The 20,952-nt window shown below is 38.6% G+C and overlaps 1 protein-coding gene across 5 annotated transcripts in view; it reads right to left on the bottom strand.

The window, feature by feature from the left end:
• Nucleotides 1-1,577: 1,577 nt before the first annotated feature.
• The window catches only part of ESYT2 (extended synaptotagmin 2), an 87,824-nt gene continuing 68,449 nt past the window's right edge, over nt 1,578-20,952 (bottom strand). For 3 of the 5 annotated variants that reach the window (XM_061587257.1, XM_061587260.1, XM_061587261.1), the window contains 9 exons: nt 18,941-19,015; nt 18,199-18,285; nt 16,900-17,049; nt 14,763-15,148; nt 12,916-13,014; nt 10,008-10,139; nt 7,411-7,516; nt 4,934-4,983; nt 1,578-4,845 (listed from right to left, as the gene is read on the bottom strand). In XM_061587257.1, coding sequence (XP_061443241.1) covers nt 4,800-4,845; nt 4,934-4,983; nt 7,411-7,516; nt 10,008-10,139; nt 12,916-13,014; nt 14,763-15,148; nt 16,900-17,049; nt 18,199-18,285; nt 18,941-19,015 — 1,131 coding nt within the window. In that variant the 3' untranslated portion in view covers nt 1,578-4,799. Of the gene's footprint in view, nt 4,846-4,933; nt 4,984-7,410; nt 7,517-10,007; nt 10,140-12,915; nt 13,015-14,762; nt 15,149-16,899; nt 17,050-18,198; nt 18,286-18,940; nt 19,016-20,552; nt 20,616-20,952 lie in introns of all 5 variants that reach the window. The other 2 variants (XM_061587258.1, XM_061587259.1) reach the window with 2 other exon arrangements.

The following is a 20,952-nucleotide window of genomic DNA, read 5'->3' as shown; positions in this document are numbered from 1 at the left end:
CAGCAATATAGGTTAAATGAATCAAGAGACAGAATGTACAATTTTTTGAGATATAATTAAGGGTAAAATCAAAGAGAGATCAAGAAAGTATATGCAGAAGTATAATATAAGAGATATTAACAGTTTCAAATTTTGCAGGTAGCTGGCAAGTCATTCCTTTATTGTTTAGGGACTCTCTGGAGGTATTTACTCTCATGATGTCTTCATAAGGATGGGGATAACATAATTCACTAAATGTTTAGACATTCTTAGTATGCCACTTACATAAGCAAGCAGAAGCAGGGTACGTTTAATATATCCAACTAGGTTTCAGGATAACCATGGAATGCTAGATTCACATCAAATTTCAGACAAGAACCAACTTGAAAGCTTCAGACTAAGATGAGTGGCCAAGGAACAACGCTGAAAGGGATCAAGGTGACATCAGTTTCTTCAAAGAAATAGAATGACTCTTCATGCAACCTTCATTTTTTTCTTCCAACACCACTATCAGAAACTAGACTACAGCAACCATGTATAGATGTGAGGAAAAGTTACACTGAAAATTTGTACGAGTAGCACATATCATGGACAAACTTCCACAGCACTTCCTCCTTCAGTTGGGAAGGTGGGATAAAAATTGAATTATTACTGTTATTAATATATTTTATGGCATAAAGAATGATCAAGCAACATCAAAGCAAATTTCATCTATATTTCTCATTCCCAGGAAACAGATAGCTCCCTTTTTACAGTCTTACTTCTATTCTCAGCCTAAGGCTTAATAAGCTTTAGCTTTGAATCTTGAGTGATACTGTAATTGTTATAGCTCGGACTATTTCCACCAAATCCTCCCTCAAAGATTGTATCACTTGAAGAAAAGTTATGTGGACTATTCTCACATGACGTTTCCATGTGTAGGTACTCAAATTATCAGTTTAAAAAATGAATGGGAGCAAAAGCGCTGAATAAGTCTCAATATCTGAAATACCAAAGCATTGACATAGCCTATTTTCACTGAAGTACATTGATTAAGGTATTTGATTAACAAATCTAAAGTGTCCTAGTAGGAATTAAAGATTTATTGTGCATAGCCATTTTGAACACAGCTGAAATGGGGAAAAATACCTGAGAAGTTGTGGGAGGTCATGGAAGTGAGAGTTTTCCATGCACCAGACAACTCAGAACTAAAACCCATTTTAAAGAGATGTCTTAGTTGCTCCATCTACCTTCTCTGAAATACAGTCTTGAAGATAGTGGATGGATAAAGGTAACACAATACAATGGAGTTCTGAAAAATGTTGCTTCTTCAGCATATCAATTGGAGAGGATACATCATTGTAGGCATCCAGGCAACAGAAGGCTTGGAAACAACTATCAACTTTTGCTGAAGCCAATTGTTTTCATCAACTGTGTAACTTTAGGTCTATCAATAAAAACTGTCACCTGTACTGCAGGAGGTCTTTATTCATTTCAGTAGTCAATACACACAAAGTAGGTCTTCTAATAATGCTGTGCACTTGATAATGCACTAATGATTGCCAATTATGTTGGGTAAATACATATTTAAGACTGTCTTAGAATGAAGACAGACATCCTTCAAGGACTCCCATATAAATCATTTATTGAATAAATACATGCAGTTGAAAATTACATGAGCAAAAAAGGTGATCTGTACTAAATTGACCACCTTTTCTTCTTTCACCAGTTGCTGCAAGCCTGATAGACAGGATTCAAAACGTAATTGAAAACCCACGTAACATATTGACTTGGTGCTTGGGTTACAGTAGCTCCAAATGCAAGATGTTTCTTTCCTCTCCAGCAACATAGAGCACTGAACATATTCAATAGCACATAACAGAAAGACTGGTAAATACAGAGAACAAAGCTATGGAACACATAAAATATTTAGGCTTCCCTTTAAGGCACAAGATTTAACAAAAAACCCGGAAAGCTAGTTTTTCAATTTGCTAATGGAAATTTCATGCTTCTTCATCTTTCCTCTATGAATCACCACCAAGTTGTGGAGAGAATAGATTCATGCATGCAGCTTCCAGCTTCCAAAGGCAGAAAGAGCATTTCTTTGTAATCATTATCCAAGATTTTGGTCCAGATGTTTTGAGAGTGTGTTCCATCTTTTCATCTGAGAGTCATCCAAAAGACTTCATGTTGTATCAAATCCTTTTTTTGCAACCATTTGACATGGTAACTCTCTCGTTTGTTTGTTATTTCCTCATTGAGGATACCTGGGAAAGGACACTGATATACCAGGGGATGAAGAGATGAAATGGCAATTTTTACTTAACAATGGACTAAGAAAGTGTTTCACATCATTGCTTATTAGTGGCCTGCATTACCCCTAAAAACATCACCAATTATATTTGTTCTAGGTTGTTACACGTGCTGGCACTGTGGCCATCCTCCTCTCCCAAGATTCTCTCATCATTTAGGGATTTCAGCATAAGTAACGCTCTCACTGATGTCAGGTTTAGCGAGGATAGAATACTGGGTTAGATGAGTTATTAATTTTCTCCAGTAAGATTTCTATTCACATTTCTCGTGTCTTCACTTTTCTCATAAGCAGTCATCATTAATATAGCTTATGGCTGTCTCTTCTTCATTTTATATGCTCTCCTTTGTTAGAGCAATATAAAAGTGGTCATATGGCGTTAAGTGGGGAACCACCTTAATCTGAGCTATGTTTATGGTGAGCCAGTCTCTCAGAGCTCAAATCATGCTATCCTACACATGTGCCAAATATCTGAATGGTGCTGCTGAGGTCTACCTAGCAAAGCCAGTATAAAATAATTCATTGTTACATACAGGATGCCACTGTGTACATACAGATCTATCATACTGACAGATGAAAATGAATTTGTTTTTAAAACTTGGTATGAACAGTCTGCTACAGCTGTACGACAGGCACTTTGGTATTCTTGTACACTTGAAGGGCACAATGGGAATTTCGTCTGTGCAAGCTCAACAGAATGGTGCTTGTGCAGGAGACATTTCTACTAGATTATATCAATTGTCTAAGTGAGAATAAAGGTTATGCTAGTTTAATTATAAAGCTAGTATTTGAGAAGTTTATTTATCCTTAAACATTATTTTGTGACCAGAAGCCATCCTAAGACAATTAACTAAATGATAAATGGTTATTTTGTTTTTTAAAAGCAATTGCATATTTACCCACGATTGTGAGACAGAAGAAGCACTGCTTGGGTTAAACCACAAAAATGTACATTTTTGTTAAAACCATCTGAGAAAGCTTTCCAAAAAAAAGGAACCAATAGATATAATCAATTCTCCATTGATTTTGTTCTGTAAGCAACAATGGAAAAAACCTGAAGCAACAAGTTCACACTTAAAAACATTATCAAGTCCATTTTTTGCAAACCACTCTTATATTTCCTGGGCCTGAAAAAATCAAACCAAAAAGCGACACTGATTAGAATATACATTTGATTTTAAATGGCTCATTTTACTGCATTAACATCATTCAGAAGCAACACAGTCCAGATTCACGGCTGATATTCCAGAACTTGTAGAAAACCTTCTGTCCACTCAACTTCCAGTGACAGATTCCTCAACTAGTGGTGTATGAAGTGGTCCTTGCAGCAGAATAAAATGGTGTTTTAAATGCAATGTGACTATTTCACACAGATCTGACCCAAATGAGAGAGAAATGCTCCAAGTACCACAGCAACGGTGGAAAGAGCTAACCAGAAATCTAGATTTTGTGCTTTGTATAACCTAAGTTCCAACTTAACAGACCTGCAAGCATTTTATGATACCACTAGCAAACATGTGCTACAGACCCAGTTATAAACATCTTCAATCACCACCACAGAAGTTGGATCATTAGGGTGGTTATCAAACCTTAATCTGCAATACATTTTAACCATACTATTGCTTAGGCAATGTTCTGGTATTCTGGGTGGGGCAAATAAATTCTAAACAGGAAGCAATGACTGCAAAAGTGCATTACAAAACGTTGTACTACTTGAGTCTTCACTTTTGTATCATAGGTGATCGAGATAAATATACTATGATTTAAACACCTTGATCATCTTATTTTTATACAGTATTTTTAATACAGTATTTATATATACTTTTCTTTATAACATTATCTGGATGAATTTGTGGATTTTATGAATTATCTCAACAAAATTCCAAGAATACATTTCTATATAAATATTAAAAAGTTACTATTTCATACTGTCCCGTTTTGCAAGCCTTTAAGGCCAGAAATATATGGGCTAATTAATTTGTCGGACTTTTTTTTTTAAAAAAAACACACCATAATATTAGTAGGATTAAGACCATTTTGCTGCAAAGACCATTCCCAAAACATTTCATTGTAAGCTTTTAGGATGCATTTAGAAGAAAAACATCTAATTTGTTTTTACATTTTCTTCTGTCTTCAAACCACTGGGGAAAACGCATTTTAAAAAATAGTATCTATTTACATGGCAGACACCTTGGTGAGAAACAAAACAAGGTAGGAAAAGCAGATAAACATCTCACTTTTTTCAAGGGTACAAATGCCATAAAAGATTCCATTGAAACAAATGGGTTACTCTACAAACCCTATTGCACTTTAAAGTACTGTAACAAACAAAGGAAAGGAGGCTAACAATTAAACTGACTTAAGCCTACATAGAATGTCCAGGTGTTATAAAATGGTTGGGAAGTGATGGTTGGGCCTAATAACTAAGAGTTATAAAAATAATATTGATACATCTGTGTGAACAAAGTTAATAAAATATATAAAGGTTGGCAAAAGTATGTGAACAGGAGCTTCTGGCATCCAAAGTTGCCTAAGGTGCAATGTGCGGCCTTGTACCATCTTCTGTCAAGTCATACCTAAAATATGAAGAAAAGGCGGAAACAGATTTATTGAAGGTATCAAAAATAAGTAAGATGGAAAGGGGGTCAATGTGATTGTACTTACCACTGGGTACAACTTTTGGAAAGTTCTTCAGAAGCCAATGGTATCAATACCTGTGTGAGAGAGCAAGCAACTAATTAAAATCAGAAAAATAGCCATGCATTGAATCTGGATCTGACCCGATTTTTCACTGTACCTAAAAAGCCCTGCTAAGATGAATGGAAGATGGTTACTATAACACAAGCATTTGACCCTGGAATCTCCCCGTCACCCAACGACCTGGATATGGCAACTCACAGACTGTTTGCCTGTTTTCCATAAGATGCTCCATGCGGAGGATTTAACAAGTTTTTAAGCATTTAAAATTAAGAATGGTAACTGATGGTAATGGATGAGCTGGTATGAAAAAGGAAAGAGTTCTCTTGGGTTAAGGACAGCTTTGAAGAGATGTGAAAAGATTACTCAGTCATATAATTGTGTAATACTGGAGCAAAAAATCTTAATTTCACACATATGCTCATGTAGTCTGAACTGGCTGCGACTGACCAGAAACCAGACCTTGGGGTGTAATGGCTAGCTCGATAAAGATGTGTGCGGCAGATGTGATAAAGGCTAATTCCATGCTGGGGGTCATTAGGATATTGAAAATAAAACTGCAGATAGCACAATGTTGTTATACAAATCTATGCTGCAGCCGTATTTGGAATACTGAGTCCAGTTCTGATTGCCTCACCTGAAAAAGGAAACTGCAGAATTGGAAAAGGTTCAGAAAAGGGCAACCAGAATGATCAAGGGGACAGTGACTCCCCTATGAGAAAACGTTGCAGCATTTGCAGCATACAGAAGGGCAAAACAACATTTTTCAGCCTGTGGGCACATTTGGAATTCTAAGGAAGTGCCATGGGCACCAACTCTTTGCTGCCCTACCAGGTAACCTCCCCTCCACCCCTACCCTACCCCAGACATAGCCAAAGACCACACATAGCTTCTCCGTGGGCTCTGGATACAAGCTGAAGCCAGTAGTAATTAAAAAAGATTTTCTAAATGTGCAGGATTTGTAATGGATCCATTATAGCCTTGCTTCACTGCCATAGCTTATAGGGATGGAGAAACAACTCAAGCCTTTCCTTTGCTCTCCTGCAAACTCACACCGGCTATTGCTGATTGTGTATCTCCCAATCTGGTGCTCAATAACTAAGGCAGACTGTATTGAAGGTGGTGGTCCAGATCCACTGTGCTGCATAACTTGGGGGGGGGAGCCCTTGTGGCTTCCCTATACCTGCATGCAGAAGGTCCCAGGTTTAATCTTCAGCAGTTCCCAGTAGGGCTGGTGAAGACCCTTTCCTGAAAGCCTAGACAGCCACTGCCAGTTGGTGTAGATAATATGAGCTAGATGGACCAATGATCTGACTCAGTATAAGGCAGCTTCTTATGATGTGAGGTTTAAAGACTTTCTGTTCTCTAACCCCCTCTGTGTTTAATCAGCTTATTCTCCTCTTGTAGGAAGAAAGATAACGATTACATCATCATCATCATTATTATTAATAACCTGCCCTTCACCCAAAGGTTTCAGGGCAAGTTACAACCATTTTAAAATACAGCATTAAAAACAATTTAGAACAACCTAAAATCACAAAATAGGGTGGGTCCTAAAAATATACATCTCAAGCATGAAAGGCCAGGGTAAAGAGGTGCATCTTCAGCTTTTGCCTAAAACTGTACAACAGAGTTGTCAGATGCCCCTCAGTGGAGAGGGAGTTCCACAACTTAGGGGCTGCCCCAGAGAATGCCCTCTCCTGGGCCACTCCCCCCCCAAGCTTCTGAGAGTAGGGGTACTACCAAAAGGGCCCCTTCTGCTCATCTCAACATCTGAGAGAGTCTGTAGGGAAGGAGGCGTCTTTCAGATATTTGGGACCTAAGTCATTTAGGGCTTCAAACACTAATGTGAGCACCTGAAATTGGCCCTGGAAATAAACAGGCACGCACTGTTTTAAAACAGGGGTTATATGAGATCCAAAGGAACCCCAGCCAGTAATCTGGGCTGCTGCATTTTGGACCAGTTGAACTTTACATAAGAATGTTAGAACGGCCAAAGGCCCATCTAGTCCAGCAGTCTGTTCTCACTGTGGCCAACTAGTCCTCTATGGGAAGCCTACAAACAGGAAATGAGCACAATAGTCCTCTTCCACTTGTGTTCTCTAGCAACTGATATTCAGAGGCATATTGCCTTTGATAGTGGAGGTAATATACTGCCAACATGACTAGCAGCCACTAATAGCCTTTTCCTCCATGCATTTGTGTAATCCCCTTTTAAATCCATCCAAGTGGGCAGCCATCACTGCATCCTGAGGTAGACAATTCTATAGTTTAACTATACAATGTGTGAAGAAGTGCTTTATTTTTTCTGTCCTGCTTCTCCCAACATTCAACTTCATTGGATGACTCCAGGCTATAGTATTATGAGAGAGGGAAAACATTTTAGCTCAAACTTAACCTGCACCTGTATCCCACAGCACTTTTTCTTTATATGTGTAACATACCTTACCAAGCAGCCCTTTGTCTTTGGATAAGAAACCTCCACTGTTTTTCACTGCTACATCTAGTGTCCTTCTCTGCACTTCAGGTAATGAAACACTGAAATCAAAGCTGAAAAGGAAAGCACATTTCAGAGAGAACATAATGAAAGGCTTTGGAAATCTGCATTGCTGAGCTTGTGATGTGGAATAAGGCATCTGGTGCAAGATATACAATGACTTTAGAATCTGTTTTTGTTTTTTAGAATTTCAAACCCAAGGAGCTGCAGGGGAGGGAATCCTTGAAAATATGCAAGCAGCCTTTGAGAGATTGCAACTCAACTCAGATGGAAAAAAAACCCATGGACAAAAACTGCCTCTCACCTCATGGTGAGCACCCCCCCCCAAAAGCAAAATAATTTGCTTTCTGAGCTTTCTGTCCTTCTCTACTTTCAAAGCATGACCAGAAACGGAATGAAGCCTTTTAAAATAGACCGTGAATGAAACCAAGAATAAAGATTTATAAAAATCACTACAATTGTCTCTAACGTAACGAAGGCAAATGTTTTGTAAAATGCAAGTGTGCAAAAGTGTGTAATCTCACCTCACAGATTGTTCAGTCAACAAGTGCATGTTTTTAGCTTTACACTGAAGAACTCTACAAAAGAGATGACAGGATGACAGATACATTCATGGAGGAACAGCAGAAGAAGAACCAGAAATTTTAGAATGTGAGGTGAAAGCTGCTCTTAAAACAATTGGAAGAAACAAATCACCAGGAACAGATGGCATACCAATAGAGTTGCTACAAGCTACTGAGACTGCATCTGTCCAAATTTTGACAAAAATTTGTCAACAAATATGGAAAACTAAACAATGACCCACAGACTGGAAGCGTTCAATATACATCCCAATTACAAAGAAAGGGGATCCCAGGGAATGCAATAATTATTGAACTATTGCCTTAATATTCCATGCAAGTAAAGTAATGCTCAAGATTATACAACAAAGGCTCTTACCATATATGGAGCAAGAAATGCCAGACATCCAAGCTGGATTTAGAAAGGGAAGAGGCACCAGAGATCATATCGCAAACATATGTTGGATAATGGAATGGACCAAGGAATTTCAGAAGAAAATCACCCTGTGCTTTATAGATTACAGCAAAGCCTTTGACTGTGTAGATCATGAAAAGCTATGGAATGCTTTAAAAGAAATGGGGGTGCCACAGCATCTGATTGTCCTGATGCACAACCTATACTCTGGACAAAAGGCTACTACAAGCACAGAATATGAAGAAACCGAGTGCTTCCCTGTCGGAAAGGGTGTGAGACGGGTGTATTTTATCACCCTATTTGTTTAATCTATATGCAGAACATATCATACAGAAACCAAGGATTGGACCAAGAAAAAGGAGGTGTGAAAATTGGAGGGAGAAATATCAATAATTTAAGATATGCAGACGATAACATACTACTAGCAGAAACCAGTAATGATTTGAAACAAATGCTTATGAAAATTAAAGAGGAAAGCACAAAAGCAGGACTACAGCTGAACACTGAGAAGACTAAAGTAATGACAACAGAAGATTTATGTAACTTTAAAGTTGACAACAAGGACGTTGAACTTGTCAAGGATCAATACCTCGGCACAGTCATTAACCAAAAGGGAGACAATTGTCAAGAAATCAGAAGAAGGCTAGGACTGGGGAGGGCAGCTATGAGAGAACTAGAAAAGGTCCTCAAATGCAAAGATGTATCACTGAACACTAAAGTCACGATCATTCAGCCCATGGTGTTTCCGATCTCTATGTATGGATGTGATAGTTGGACAGTGAAAAAAGTGGGTAAGAGAAAATTCAACTCATTTGAAATGTGGTGTTGGAGGAGAGCTTTGCGGATACCATGGACCGCAAAAAAGACAAATAATTGGGTGTTAGAACAAATTCATGACAGATGCTATTGGAGGTCGCTGATTCATAGGGCCACCATAAGTCATAATCGACTTGAAGGCACATAACAGCTTCACAGAACTTTTTCAATTATTTGTTTTGTATACCAACATAAGTTTTTAGTTTTTCATTATTCCTGACGCTCAAAAGCTTGCATCTGTAAGTTGATAATATGAAAGATATTTTGTCTATTTATCTTCTAGATCAGCCTTTTCCAACCTTTGGGTCCCCAGATGTTGTTGGACTACAACTCCCATCAGCCCCAGCTAGCATGGCCAATGGTGAGGAATGATGGGAATCGTAGTCCAGCAACATTCATGGACCCAAAGATTTGGAAAAGCTATTCTAGGTTAAAATCCATTCTGCTTGCACTGGCATGAAGACCCATGAGTGAAAACCACATTTTTGTGGTTATAATAAGAATAAACCTCAGCAGATACCGCTTCCTTTGTCTTTTTCTGTTGCAGCTATTACTGGAGCCCGACTAGCAGAAAATTACTGAAACTATTTCTCTGAGACTTTGTCAGAATCTAAGGTTGTTAGCAGATGAAAAATAAAACATCGAAAGATTTGTGGAATTTGTTTACTCTTAAAGGTTTTCTATTTCAGTGCAAGCAAAAGATTTTGTCAACTCCCGTGTTGTAAAACTAGCAAACAAGGGACTGCAACATACGCCTGATCAAAAACTGGATTTAAAGTCTTCTTTGCAACACTTGTTTTTCTTCTTCCTGATCTCCTCTTGTCAGGCAATAAATACATTCGGACATAGGGGTCAGATCCTTCTTCTGAAAATGCGATGAGATTCCTATGACCAAAGAACACAAAATAACCAGATCAGAACAGAGAACAAATAAAAAAAGCACATAATCTCAGCATTCACCTTCTCAAGCAGACTATTTCTGAATGTGCTGTTGCGTAATCTCCTCTCCCAATTGCTTGCCTATACGGAACCACTCTCTGCCACCTCCCAGAAAGAGGATTCCGGTTGTAGCTAAGAGGAGGCAACTGGGAGAAATGGAAGTTGGAAACGGCAGTACTGTTGGCGAGGTGAAGGGTTCTCAACAAGCTGCATGAAAAAGACAAAAGGAATAAAGCTCCTTGGCACTCCTCCCACCTTCTCATAACATGGCCTTTTACGTAGCTTCTTCTTGGGTCAACACTATATTCAGGGATATGTTAGGAATATGGTGGCGATAATGAACTACCGACTCCCAATTTCTTCTCCCTGTTTGTTAGACACCCCATTCACAGCCAAATGCATGAGCATAGAATTTTACCCTCCAGTTTAGCAGTAATATTAAGGGAACTATTTCTTTTATTTATTTATTTATTTCTGCGATTTATTTATCGCCCATCTGGCTGGAAACCGAGCCACTCTGAGCGATGTACAAAGTCATAATATATAAGTATCACAACATCAAAACAGCAATAAAACTAAAACAACAGGTAAAGGTTACTACAGTTTGTACTCATGTTAAGTGATTGGCAACATATTCACAACAAGAAGGGTAAACTATAAGCAAAGGAAAAAGCATAATTGGTAGGGTAGTCACTGTCATGCCTTCCTTGGAGGACTTATCCGAGGATGAAGAGGGATGGGAGAGTTCAGACCCAAGGAAAGGGATGAGAGGCAGCTCAAAACCCTTCATCCTCAGATGAGGAGCAGATCCTGCCGGAACCAATTTTCTGCCAATTTAATCCAAATTTTAGCAGAGAATTATAATTTTCTTGGCTGTGAGTGGCAATTGCACAAGCTGCCTGCAGCTCCTCTAGGGGGAGCTCTTAGAAGTGTTTTAGTTTCTCAGTTTTAAATTAAAAATGGTTTCTAACTTTTAACGGTTACAAACCAAACCTAGAGCATTGGGTCAGTAATGAGTCTTGCAACTTCTTTAGGATAACAATCTTATGCTTTTAAGGGATTTAATATTCATGAGCTAGATTCAGATCAATGCCCACTCCCCACCCCAGTCTGGTGCTTCCAGTCCTAACAGATATGAGGTCTCCAGAGATTCAGGTGGAGATATTTCTCCATTTTGTTATCTGAGACCTTGCAACTGGTGGTTCTGGGGGCACAGCTGGATCATACATGTTCAAGGACATAATCTCCCCCAAAGACACGGCCCCCTCTGCAACTGTGTTCTTAATACAATCAGCTAAGATGCTCCTTCTATTGAAGTGGTCTGGAATCCACACATATTCACGCAAATTATATAGTGAATGTAAATGATCTGCAGGGCTTCGTAACACTTCTAAATAAGGCTGATTGTGCTGGGAGAGGAACGCTCGTCTCTGCTCAAGATAACAAAGCGTTGCAACAGCAGTGAAGCCAATGACAGACATTTGTCGATTACAGTAACGTGTCACTTTGAGCTTTGCTTATTATTCTATTTCAGTTTGTTTATTTTTATTTAACAACATTTGTATACTGCTTCACTGTAAATAAAACCTCTAAGTGGTTTACAAATAACATATACATTAAAATTGTCATTAAAAGAAAACGTTAAAAGCAACTTTATGACAAAAGCAAAATGAATACAAATATTTTTTGTTTAACAGGTTATAAACATCTAAGTGGTTTAAAGAAATTTTAAACTTATCAATAAAAACAATTAATTAAAATTAAAACGTTTAATTATTTGTTATCTTAACAGGAAACAAAAAAATGTGTCTATGTGTCTGGATAAGCAAGAAGTACAGCAAAGGTGCCTTTGCTGGTAGAGGCAGGTAATTCCAAAGGGGTGCCACGCTAAAATATCTATTTCTTACAACTATCAAAAACCTCTTCAGCATTCCTACATACCCTGCATCAATGAATAAATGGACAGTTGGATGCAACCGGGTTAATCCATGCCCTGGAAATCTCTTGTCTGGATCATGGCAATGTGTTCTACATGGGGTTTCTGCTGAAGATAGTGTCGAGGTTTCAGCTAGTGCAGAAAGCTGCTGCTTTGTTACTGAGCAACGTGCCAATTCGGAGCCATGTTACACCTATTCTCTGTGACCTGCTCTGGCTGACTATTCTCTTCCAAACCCAATTTAAGATGTTGTCTTTGACTTATAAAGCACTATAATGACTCAGGGCCCAAATACGTGAAGGAATGCCTTTTCTAGTGTGTGCCAGCCCAGCCTCTGAAATCACTGCAGGGGGCCCTTCTTAGGTTGCCATTGCCAGATGATACCCAAGGAACAATGACCCAATTCAAGCGCCTTCTTGGTTGTGTTGCCTTCTGTTGAACTCTTTGGCTCTAGAGGTCCATCAGTCTTCAACTATCTCACAGTTTCATTGGCTTTTGTATACATGCCTCTTCACCTGCATCTTTGGGCATTGATTAGTTAGGTTGAGAGATCTGCTGAGCCACAGAACAGTCTGTGGGAATGCTTCATTCTACTGCTGTTGCAAAGTTTAGATGGCTTTTATGGCTGTGTTTTGTTGTTGGTTGGCATTTTTTTGTTTTATTGTGCATTTCAAATGTGAACTGCTTTGCGATTTTCAAGTGAAGAGCAGTGTATAAATGGACTGAATGAATAAATAAATAACCAGCTTTGCTCCAAGATATAAAAAGATGCAATATTTTACTCACCTACATGTGTGAACCACCACCATAAGCTTGTTTCTTTGTGAACTGTGACGAATTGTTAGTTGAATCTGTCCCAAAGGAGACTGTCCTAAAGTTGTGCCACTGTGAAAATCATAATACTAACAGTCAATATGAAGTCTCCATGGAGGGGGGGAAACTGACATAATAAGCAATTTTTCCTTTTAGATTTCTTGAATGTTTTATTTCTAAGTAGTAAGGATATTAGCTTTCACAATCTCAGAATTCATACATACTGCAGTATTCTAGTTAACCCAGGTTTTTTTTCTGTGTAAATGCAGTGGAGATTGATAGCATATGTCATTGTGAGCTCCTTCTGGGAGGAAGACCGGGATATAAATTTAATAAATAAATAATAAAATATATATGATGCACAGGCCAATTTAGTCCAGCATCCTGTTTTCACATTGGCCAGTCAGATGCCTATGAGAAGTCTGCAAGCAGGATATGAGTGCAACAGTAGTCTCTCCACTTGTGACTCCCAGCAACTAGCATTCAGAGGCATACTGCCTCCGCCTCCAGCAGTGGAGGTAGAGCATATTTCAGATCTATCTTCTGTGTGGTGAAGGTGTCATTAAAATGTACAATAAAGCATGTTAAGCAACCGCTGTTGTATGCAGATGTGAGCAGACCATATGAATTGTTTCTCAGGAATAACCAACAAAGGCTAACTTGTATACATGTGTTTAAGAAAGCTGCAAAGCTAGACTTATTCAATTTCATTCAGAAGCTTACACATATAAATGGAGAAATACTTCTAAGCTACATAAAACGTGAAACCAATATAGAGTAGTCATCAAGGAAGACAAGCTCTCCATGTTAGTTAAAAAGGATCCTCATATGCCTCATATTTAGGTTTGAACAATACAACAGAAAGTGTACTAGTGTACCAGTCAGAATAAGATCCATTTGAGATGGGTAAGTTTAAAAACACAAATACAAATGTAAATGCAATTATAAGAATTCCAACTGTTCATGTAAGTGATATACTCTCTTGTGGCAAATATTGCATTTACTTACAGTAGCAACAAATATTTTTACATCACAATACTGCACCGCCAATTTATCTGTGCAATGGCTAATTAGGTTTTGTTGCTATTTACAGTCCAAGGACGCCAGCTTTCATCATACTGCACAATCCTTATTTTAAGATCCTATTCCAAGTCTGAGTTTGTAATTCCGAGCAGCAAATAAGCCATGAAGGAACTCTCAATATGCAACTGTGCTTTTAGAAAAAATAACATTTCCCTTGGAAAGGCTCACCAGGTAGGCTTTGCTTGATGCTTACTGACCACTATCTTCAGAATCAGGAAGGAATGATAGAACTCACATTGGACAGCGATGCTGATCACTGCTCCCTCTCCCTTCCCTGTTCTGTGCAGCTTGGCTCACTTGAAAGCACCCTGTCATCAATGTACATAGTTTTGCTGCGACACTGTGCCCCTATGATCTAGACTTCTGCCACCTGGTGCCCTCCAGACATTTTGGACTACAACTCCCATGAATTCTAGCCAGTACAGCTGTGTGCCCAAAACATCTGGTAAGCACCAGATCAGTGAAGGTTTGTCTAGACCAGCGTTTCCCAACTAGTGGGCCACCAGATGTTGTTGGACCACAATTCCCATCTTTCCTGACCATTGGCAATGCTGGCTGAGGCTGATGGGAGTTGTGGTCCAACAACATCTGGTGGCCCACTAGCTGGGAAACGCTGGTCTAGACTATATGTCTTGATGTGTAAGGGATCCTAGGGTCTTGCATCAATTATGTTTGATGGCCTTTCTGGTTCCTTCCTACTTACTGTATAACAATATAAAAAGAATGAAGGACTGTACTTTTCAAGTTGTCTCAGTCGTTGCCGCAGCTCCTGTGTGGCAATGGGTAGTGATATGTCTGAAGCGATGCTTGGAGTAGGTTCTTTGACTGAAAGGTGGCTGGGAGAATAGCTCACGTTGGAGGCAAGGAGACTGGAGGAGCTTCTGCTGAGATCTGTTGGCCAGTGAGGACTAGGGTTAGAGGGATGGCTTTTTTCAACCACACCGGTCTTTTTATCAATGTCTGTTGCTGTGGAAACTGGGGGCTTATTCAAGTCAGTCGCTGGAGAAATGGGGGCCTGAGGCTTGAAAGAACCTTTTCTTGCATCTTTGGAAACAGAGGGTCTCTTCACTTGGGCTGAGTGTTGGTAGTCTGGAGACCTCTCTTGCTTTTCAAGAGAAAGAATCTAGCAGCCACAGAACAAAGAACATGGCATTAATTTCTTGTTGTAGTACAGAAGAGAGCTGCACATTCAGCTGAATTAAGATACAAATGCTATAAATGTTAGAATGGAAGACTGTTTACTTAAACAACCAAGGCTGGAATCCAATACACACTTACCTGGGAGTAAGTAGACATGTATTAGACTGCAGCCCAACTCTGGTCCCACCATGAAGTGAGGAATCATCTATGAGCAAGCTATTTCTATCTATCCAAATGATTCTGTACACAACCCTGAAAGATCTCTGATGCAATCTCGGGGGGGGGGCTTTGCAATTAGAAATACTGCCACTTCATCATGGTGAGAAAAGTCAGGAGAGAATTTCAGTAAAACCGGAGATCCAAGTGACTGAGGTTTAGTTAGATGGAGATGGGTTGTACTCTTTTTCACATTCTGCAACAGAAGTATTTTCAATGTAGCAAATACCTATCTTCTCTCTTCCATGGAATTTTCTTGTATTTTTGTATTGGAATGTTTATTATGTTTGTCATGAATTGATATGGTTTAATGGATTGTTAGTTTGTTTCATGACGACTTTAACTATTATAATGTTCATGTAATCAAACTAAGTTATTTGTTGGAATGTTATGTTTTGCAATGATTTGCATTTTTGTTGTTCTGAGCCACTTTGAGCATATTTCTATGGAAAAGCAGCATACAAATTTTAATAACAATAGCATTTTGTTACATCTATGGCCAATTTAAAAGCACGCACAAAAAAGCAATCCCTAATCCCTAATCAAACACTTTCTGAATCTTACAACTTTTCTGTTGAAGTTACTCCTTGAACACAATTCCTTTTGAACAGCTTCATGGGTGTTTCATGTGTTACGGAGAAGTCAGGACAAAGACAAACATGAGAAACATCAAGCTTACAACGTGCACATGCACACACATACTTTCCTGTGATGTGGGAAGTGGAATTTGGGGACCTCACCTGTTGGAAGATATATTTAAGCTCCACGTGGGGCACAATGGACAAGATCTAAATGTCTCAAACACAGAGTTAAAGCGTATGGGGAAAGCGGCACGAGTAATCTGTGCTGCAATTTTTTCCATTCTGTGTAATGTATGAACTACTGAGTCTCAGCAGAAAGTAATCACATTTATTTGCTGTTGTAAATGGATTGTGTACCAATTTTTAAATATCTGATCTTGCAGTTATGGGATATGTTTTGAACTAAACAGCACTGCAGAAAATTAGACTTACTCATACTTGTTCTACAGTCAGGGCTTCCTATATTTCTTCAGTGGATCAGCCAGACTGAAGATACTGCCGTATACAAATTTAGACCCTTGACCCATCTATCCCAGGACTTTTTAAACCAGAAAACCAATCTCCAGTTCTAAGCTGCTTTTTAAATGGAGATGCCAGTGATTTGAACCTGTGGCATCCTGCATGCAAAGTAGGTGCTCTGTTCGCTGAGCTATGGGCCCCACAGCATACAGGACTGTGGCACCTTTTCAACCATCTGCAATCTTATTTTGAAGAATTTTTGCTCTGCCACTCATTTATTTATTTTACAGAATTTGAATACTGTTTAATTGCAAAAACCCTAAGCGGTTCACTCATAACACTCCATATAGAATTACTAATAATTTGTAGCCCTGCTAATCAGACAGCGATCTACCATTCTTCCCCATCTCTCTTAGAAACCAAAAGCATGAATAGTAGGACATTTTCTTCCAAACATATATTCATTGAGATAATATACCCTGAGTGCAATTTTCATGTTTACAGTGCTGTTTGGACCAGAATTGCTAAGATGAAATCTCTGATGCATAGTTAGATCTTCACTTTCAAGAAGCTGGCTTAGAGGAAGCTTGAAGTTTCCCAAGGAGCACTGGTGTTGTTCATCCTTGACCTACAGGAGAGGGAGAAGAAACTGACCACACCAAGTTTTTTTAAAATAAAAACAAACTCAGAGGAACAGCTATATTTCCATGAAAATTCCTTTAAAAAAAAGCACAACTTCATGCTTCTTCATTAACTGCAACTGGTTACATAGAGAAAAGCAGGTATTTTAATCAACAGTCCTGTTTCTATGGAAAAGGCAAAGAGTCTGCCAAGAATGAATTAAAGTAAAAATGCTGCAAGGAACCTGGCAAAACAAAAGTGAAAGCTTCAAAAAAATAAAAAGGTTGGTAAGAGTAGTTGAGCTTAACAGTATTTGCTTATGCTGGGGCTTCATTTTATTGCCATCTGCTCTACTCCACAAGACATCTGAATTCAATACCTGACAGAGCCAGGTTTACACTGTGATCACCAATATGCACATTACAGAAGCCATTTAAAATACCATTACCTGGTCTATAAAAACAAATTTAATTATGCAAACTGTTCAGCATTAGCAGAAATGGCACAAGTTTATCCAAGAGTATGCCAACCAAATTAGTACAAGCCTCAAGCATTTTGTAGAATCTTGCAGAGCCAACTTTTTTAGGGTCATGCACACATTTAGATTTTTGAGCAAGTGTTTGAGATGCCACCCCCTCTGCTGATTTCTCCCCATCCCCCTTCCTTGGATCACTCTCTCTCTCTCTCTCTTTCTCTCTCTCGCACTCTCTCTCTCCCCACTTTACTAAGGGATCTGGGTAAAAGTTGGATCCCATAAAATTAATCTGAGCCTTAAAAAGAATATATGGGAAAGAGTGTCCCTCTTCCAACTTTCTCCTCCAGCTCTATATACTGTTCAAGAGAGAAAGAGGTAGCCATCCTCACCAACGCAGACAAGCTTCATTGGCAATAGAGAAAGACCCCAAGTGTGCCATAAACAAAAGCTTATGCCGTAATAAGTTTACTGCTCTGTATAAAGATTTCCCCCCTGGAACAGACTAATAAGGCTGCCCCTCTAGAAGCTGTTACCATGCTATTTTAGGTATTCTAGAATCAAAATACTAGATAGAGGAAAGAATGTAACTCATGGATTTTGGAAGGCATTACTTTAGGGGCAGGAGATGGGACCGGTATGAACAGGGAAGAGCCAAAACCTAAGAGGAGGAAGACATCTTACCTCAACTTCTAGCTCTTGTCTTCTAGGATTGTGAACGAAGAAAGTGAAATTTTCTTCCCATACAGGTTCACTGGTCTTGTAGCGAATCTATTCAGGGGTGGGGGGAAAGTTTTCTATTAAAATTCATGGCTAAAAATAACTGCAGCTTAAACAGTTGCCTTGCAGCTTTCACACACTCACTCTGAAGAAAATGTAAAATTCATATGGATTGTCACTAGATAAATCACATAGAAGCTTACACGGAGAATGTCCTGCAAATGCCCATGATAGATTCAAACTACTTTTCCAGCCTATGTAACGTACTGGCAAGGGTGTGGGTTTGGATATAGGAAAGCAACGTTCAAAAGTCCAGTTGAGCTGTGAAGCTTACTATGTGGTAGCTTCAGGCAAGTCACTGTGTCGCAGCCTAATCCAATTCACAAGGTTATGAGGATGACTAAATCGGCCTTGGGCTCCTTTAAAAGAACAGCAGGATACACAAGTAACAAATGCCCAAGCATTCAGCATGGGTTACAACACAAATGTCACTATTTTTTCTTTGGTTTAACATACTTTTTTTTTGAGACTCAAAAACAAGTGCTGCTGAGCAGTATTACTTAAACATCATTAAAAAATACTCTGTTTGCTAGAAAACAGACTGCAAACCTCTCCTCTATTTTTTATCACATCTAAATGTCTGTGGACAAGGAATTCACAAGACCTTTATGATTAATCAAGACAAATTTAGGCTATAGGAGCTTACCTTACTTTCTTGTGCCCTGTGTCCAACAGTCAGTAAGACAAGGGGGTTGGGGTTGCTGTTTATTTTCTTTCCTGACTGAAGATGAGGAAAAAATGAAATCCTTTTAATATATTATTCTTGCTTCTCCATCAATTTAAGAGTGCTTCTGAACCCTGTCCTCCATCTCCTATCCATTTTTCTGTGCTCTTTACAAATAGTTATAAATTCATAGGGGTTTATAAGGCAAACAGCAGTCACAAACACCTACCTTGAAATAGTTTGTGAAGAATACCACCCACACACTGGAGTTTCAGACTCCTTTCCGTATTTTTCCCCTCTATATCTTTTGAATGAAACTGTCAACCTCTCAATCCTTTAATAAGCATTTTAACCCCCAAAGCCAATAAAGCAACATCAGAACAAATAAATGAATGTTGCAGTCTGCATGCAAATGGGGAATATGGATGAAGCGCAAGCTTAAAAAGCTTGTTTTATTATATGCATGATGGAATATTATGGTTAAGCTGTATGTTAGAATCATAAAACATCTTTTGGGGGGGCAGCAAAGAAGGAAATATGCTATGATTTCTTATAGGTTTACCCAACTCTCATACTAGAGACCAACCATCTGTCATGTCTGAGCCTTGCTCACCAGTTGCATAGCATTAGGTCAAACTGCAAAAAGTAAACAATGATTTATAACCATTTCACAGACATTGAACATTCCCCAATCGTGACTGTCTGTTAACATGCTTTGAATCAATGTCTCACAGAAACACTTTTATTAAAAAGAAAAGCATATACAATATTTAACCTGAAGCATCTATTAATGTTGTTAAAGACATTATCTAAATTATTAACAAATTTATATTTAACAAATGTAAGAAAATTAACATGATTAAAAGCAGGTTAAACAAAGTTAGACGGTTAAGCCTCAGTCAGCATTGCCAATGGTCAGGAAAGATGGAAGTTGTGGTCCAACAACATCTGGAGGCACACTGGTTGGGAAAGGCTGCTCTAGGGAATAGGAATGAACCTATGGACTCAATTTATAAGAGAACAGATTTAGACTAAATATTAGGAATTGCTGTTTGACAGTGGAAGAAATTGCCTCAAAAAGTGGTGGACTCTTCTTTGTCAGAGGTTTTAAGCAGAATGGTCGATTTCCTGCATCAGAAGGGGGTTGGATTAGATGACCTTTTTAGATCCCTCCGAATTTATAGTCGTAAGATTGTTTAGTGCCCCTTGTACTAGCCTTATTATGAAGACTTCAGCTTTCATCAGGGTTTACTAAAGCCATAACTGCTCAGTGAAAATTAGATTATGCTCTAAATACAGCAAATGCATAATTCACAGTGGAATATGGGAGTTTTATCTTTGTTGTCAGCTTCGTTCTTTCTTAGTTATAATTAAAGGCTTTATAAGTTTGTAATATTTACAATGTTACACTGATGGGCTTTTCAATCTGCTCTCTCACAGACAAATCAAGTGTCACTCTGTTTTATGCCTGGTACCAAGAAGTAAGATTATATTCTCTGGCACAAACAATACATTGGAATGTCCATTTCTTACAGGCAACTCTGTGACTCCATTTAACGGTGTGACTTTAAATGGAAAGATATATTAGTTTTACCTTTAGGGCTTTCTGAACAGCAGACTTCTTCAAGGCATCTGGATTATAATCTAATGGATTATGCTTTTAAATCAGAAGAAAATGAACATACGAAGGGTTAATAAGACATGCAAAGAAGCAGTTCTACGGTGGTTAATTAAGGATAGAACAACAGGGGACCCAACAACACATTCTCACAACAAAGGAAAAAACAACAAAATAATTATTGCAAAGTAATGTGACACGGCCTTTTGTTCTAATTCCATCTTTAATTCTAGGATTCTATTTTCCAATAACATCTTCTCCCCAGTAGGCCTAATATTTTTCTCCCTTATTATTCTCTTTGCAATAAACTCTTTTCAAACTGGTACAACACAACATAAATTCCTTATTTGAATTGGAGATGTACAAGGATTGGAAA

This window comes from Rhineura floridana, chromosome 10 (assembly GCF_030035675.1).
Source record: "Rhineura floridana isolate rRhiFlo1 chromosome 10, rRhiFlo1.hap2, whole genome shotgun sequence".
NCBI lineage: Eukaryota > Metazoa > Chordata > Lepidosauria > Squamata > Rhineuridae > Rhineura > Rhineura floridana.
Note: the sequence above shows the minus strand (reverse complement) of the source record. Positions and strands in the feature narration are given on the sequence as shown.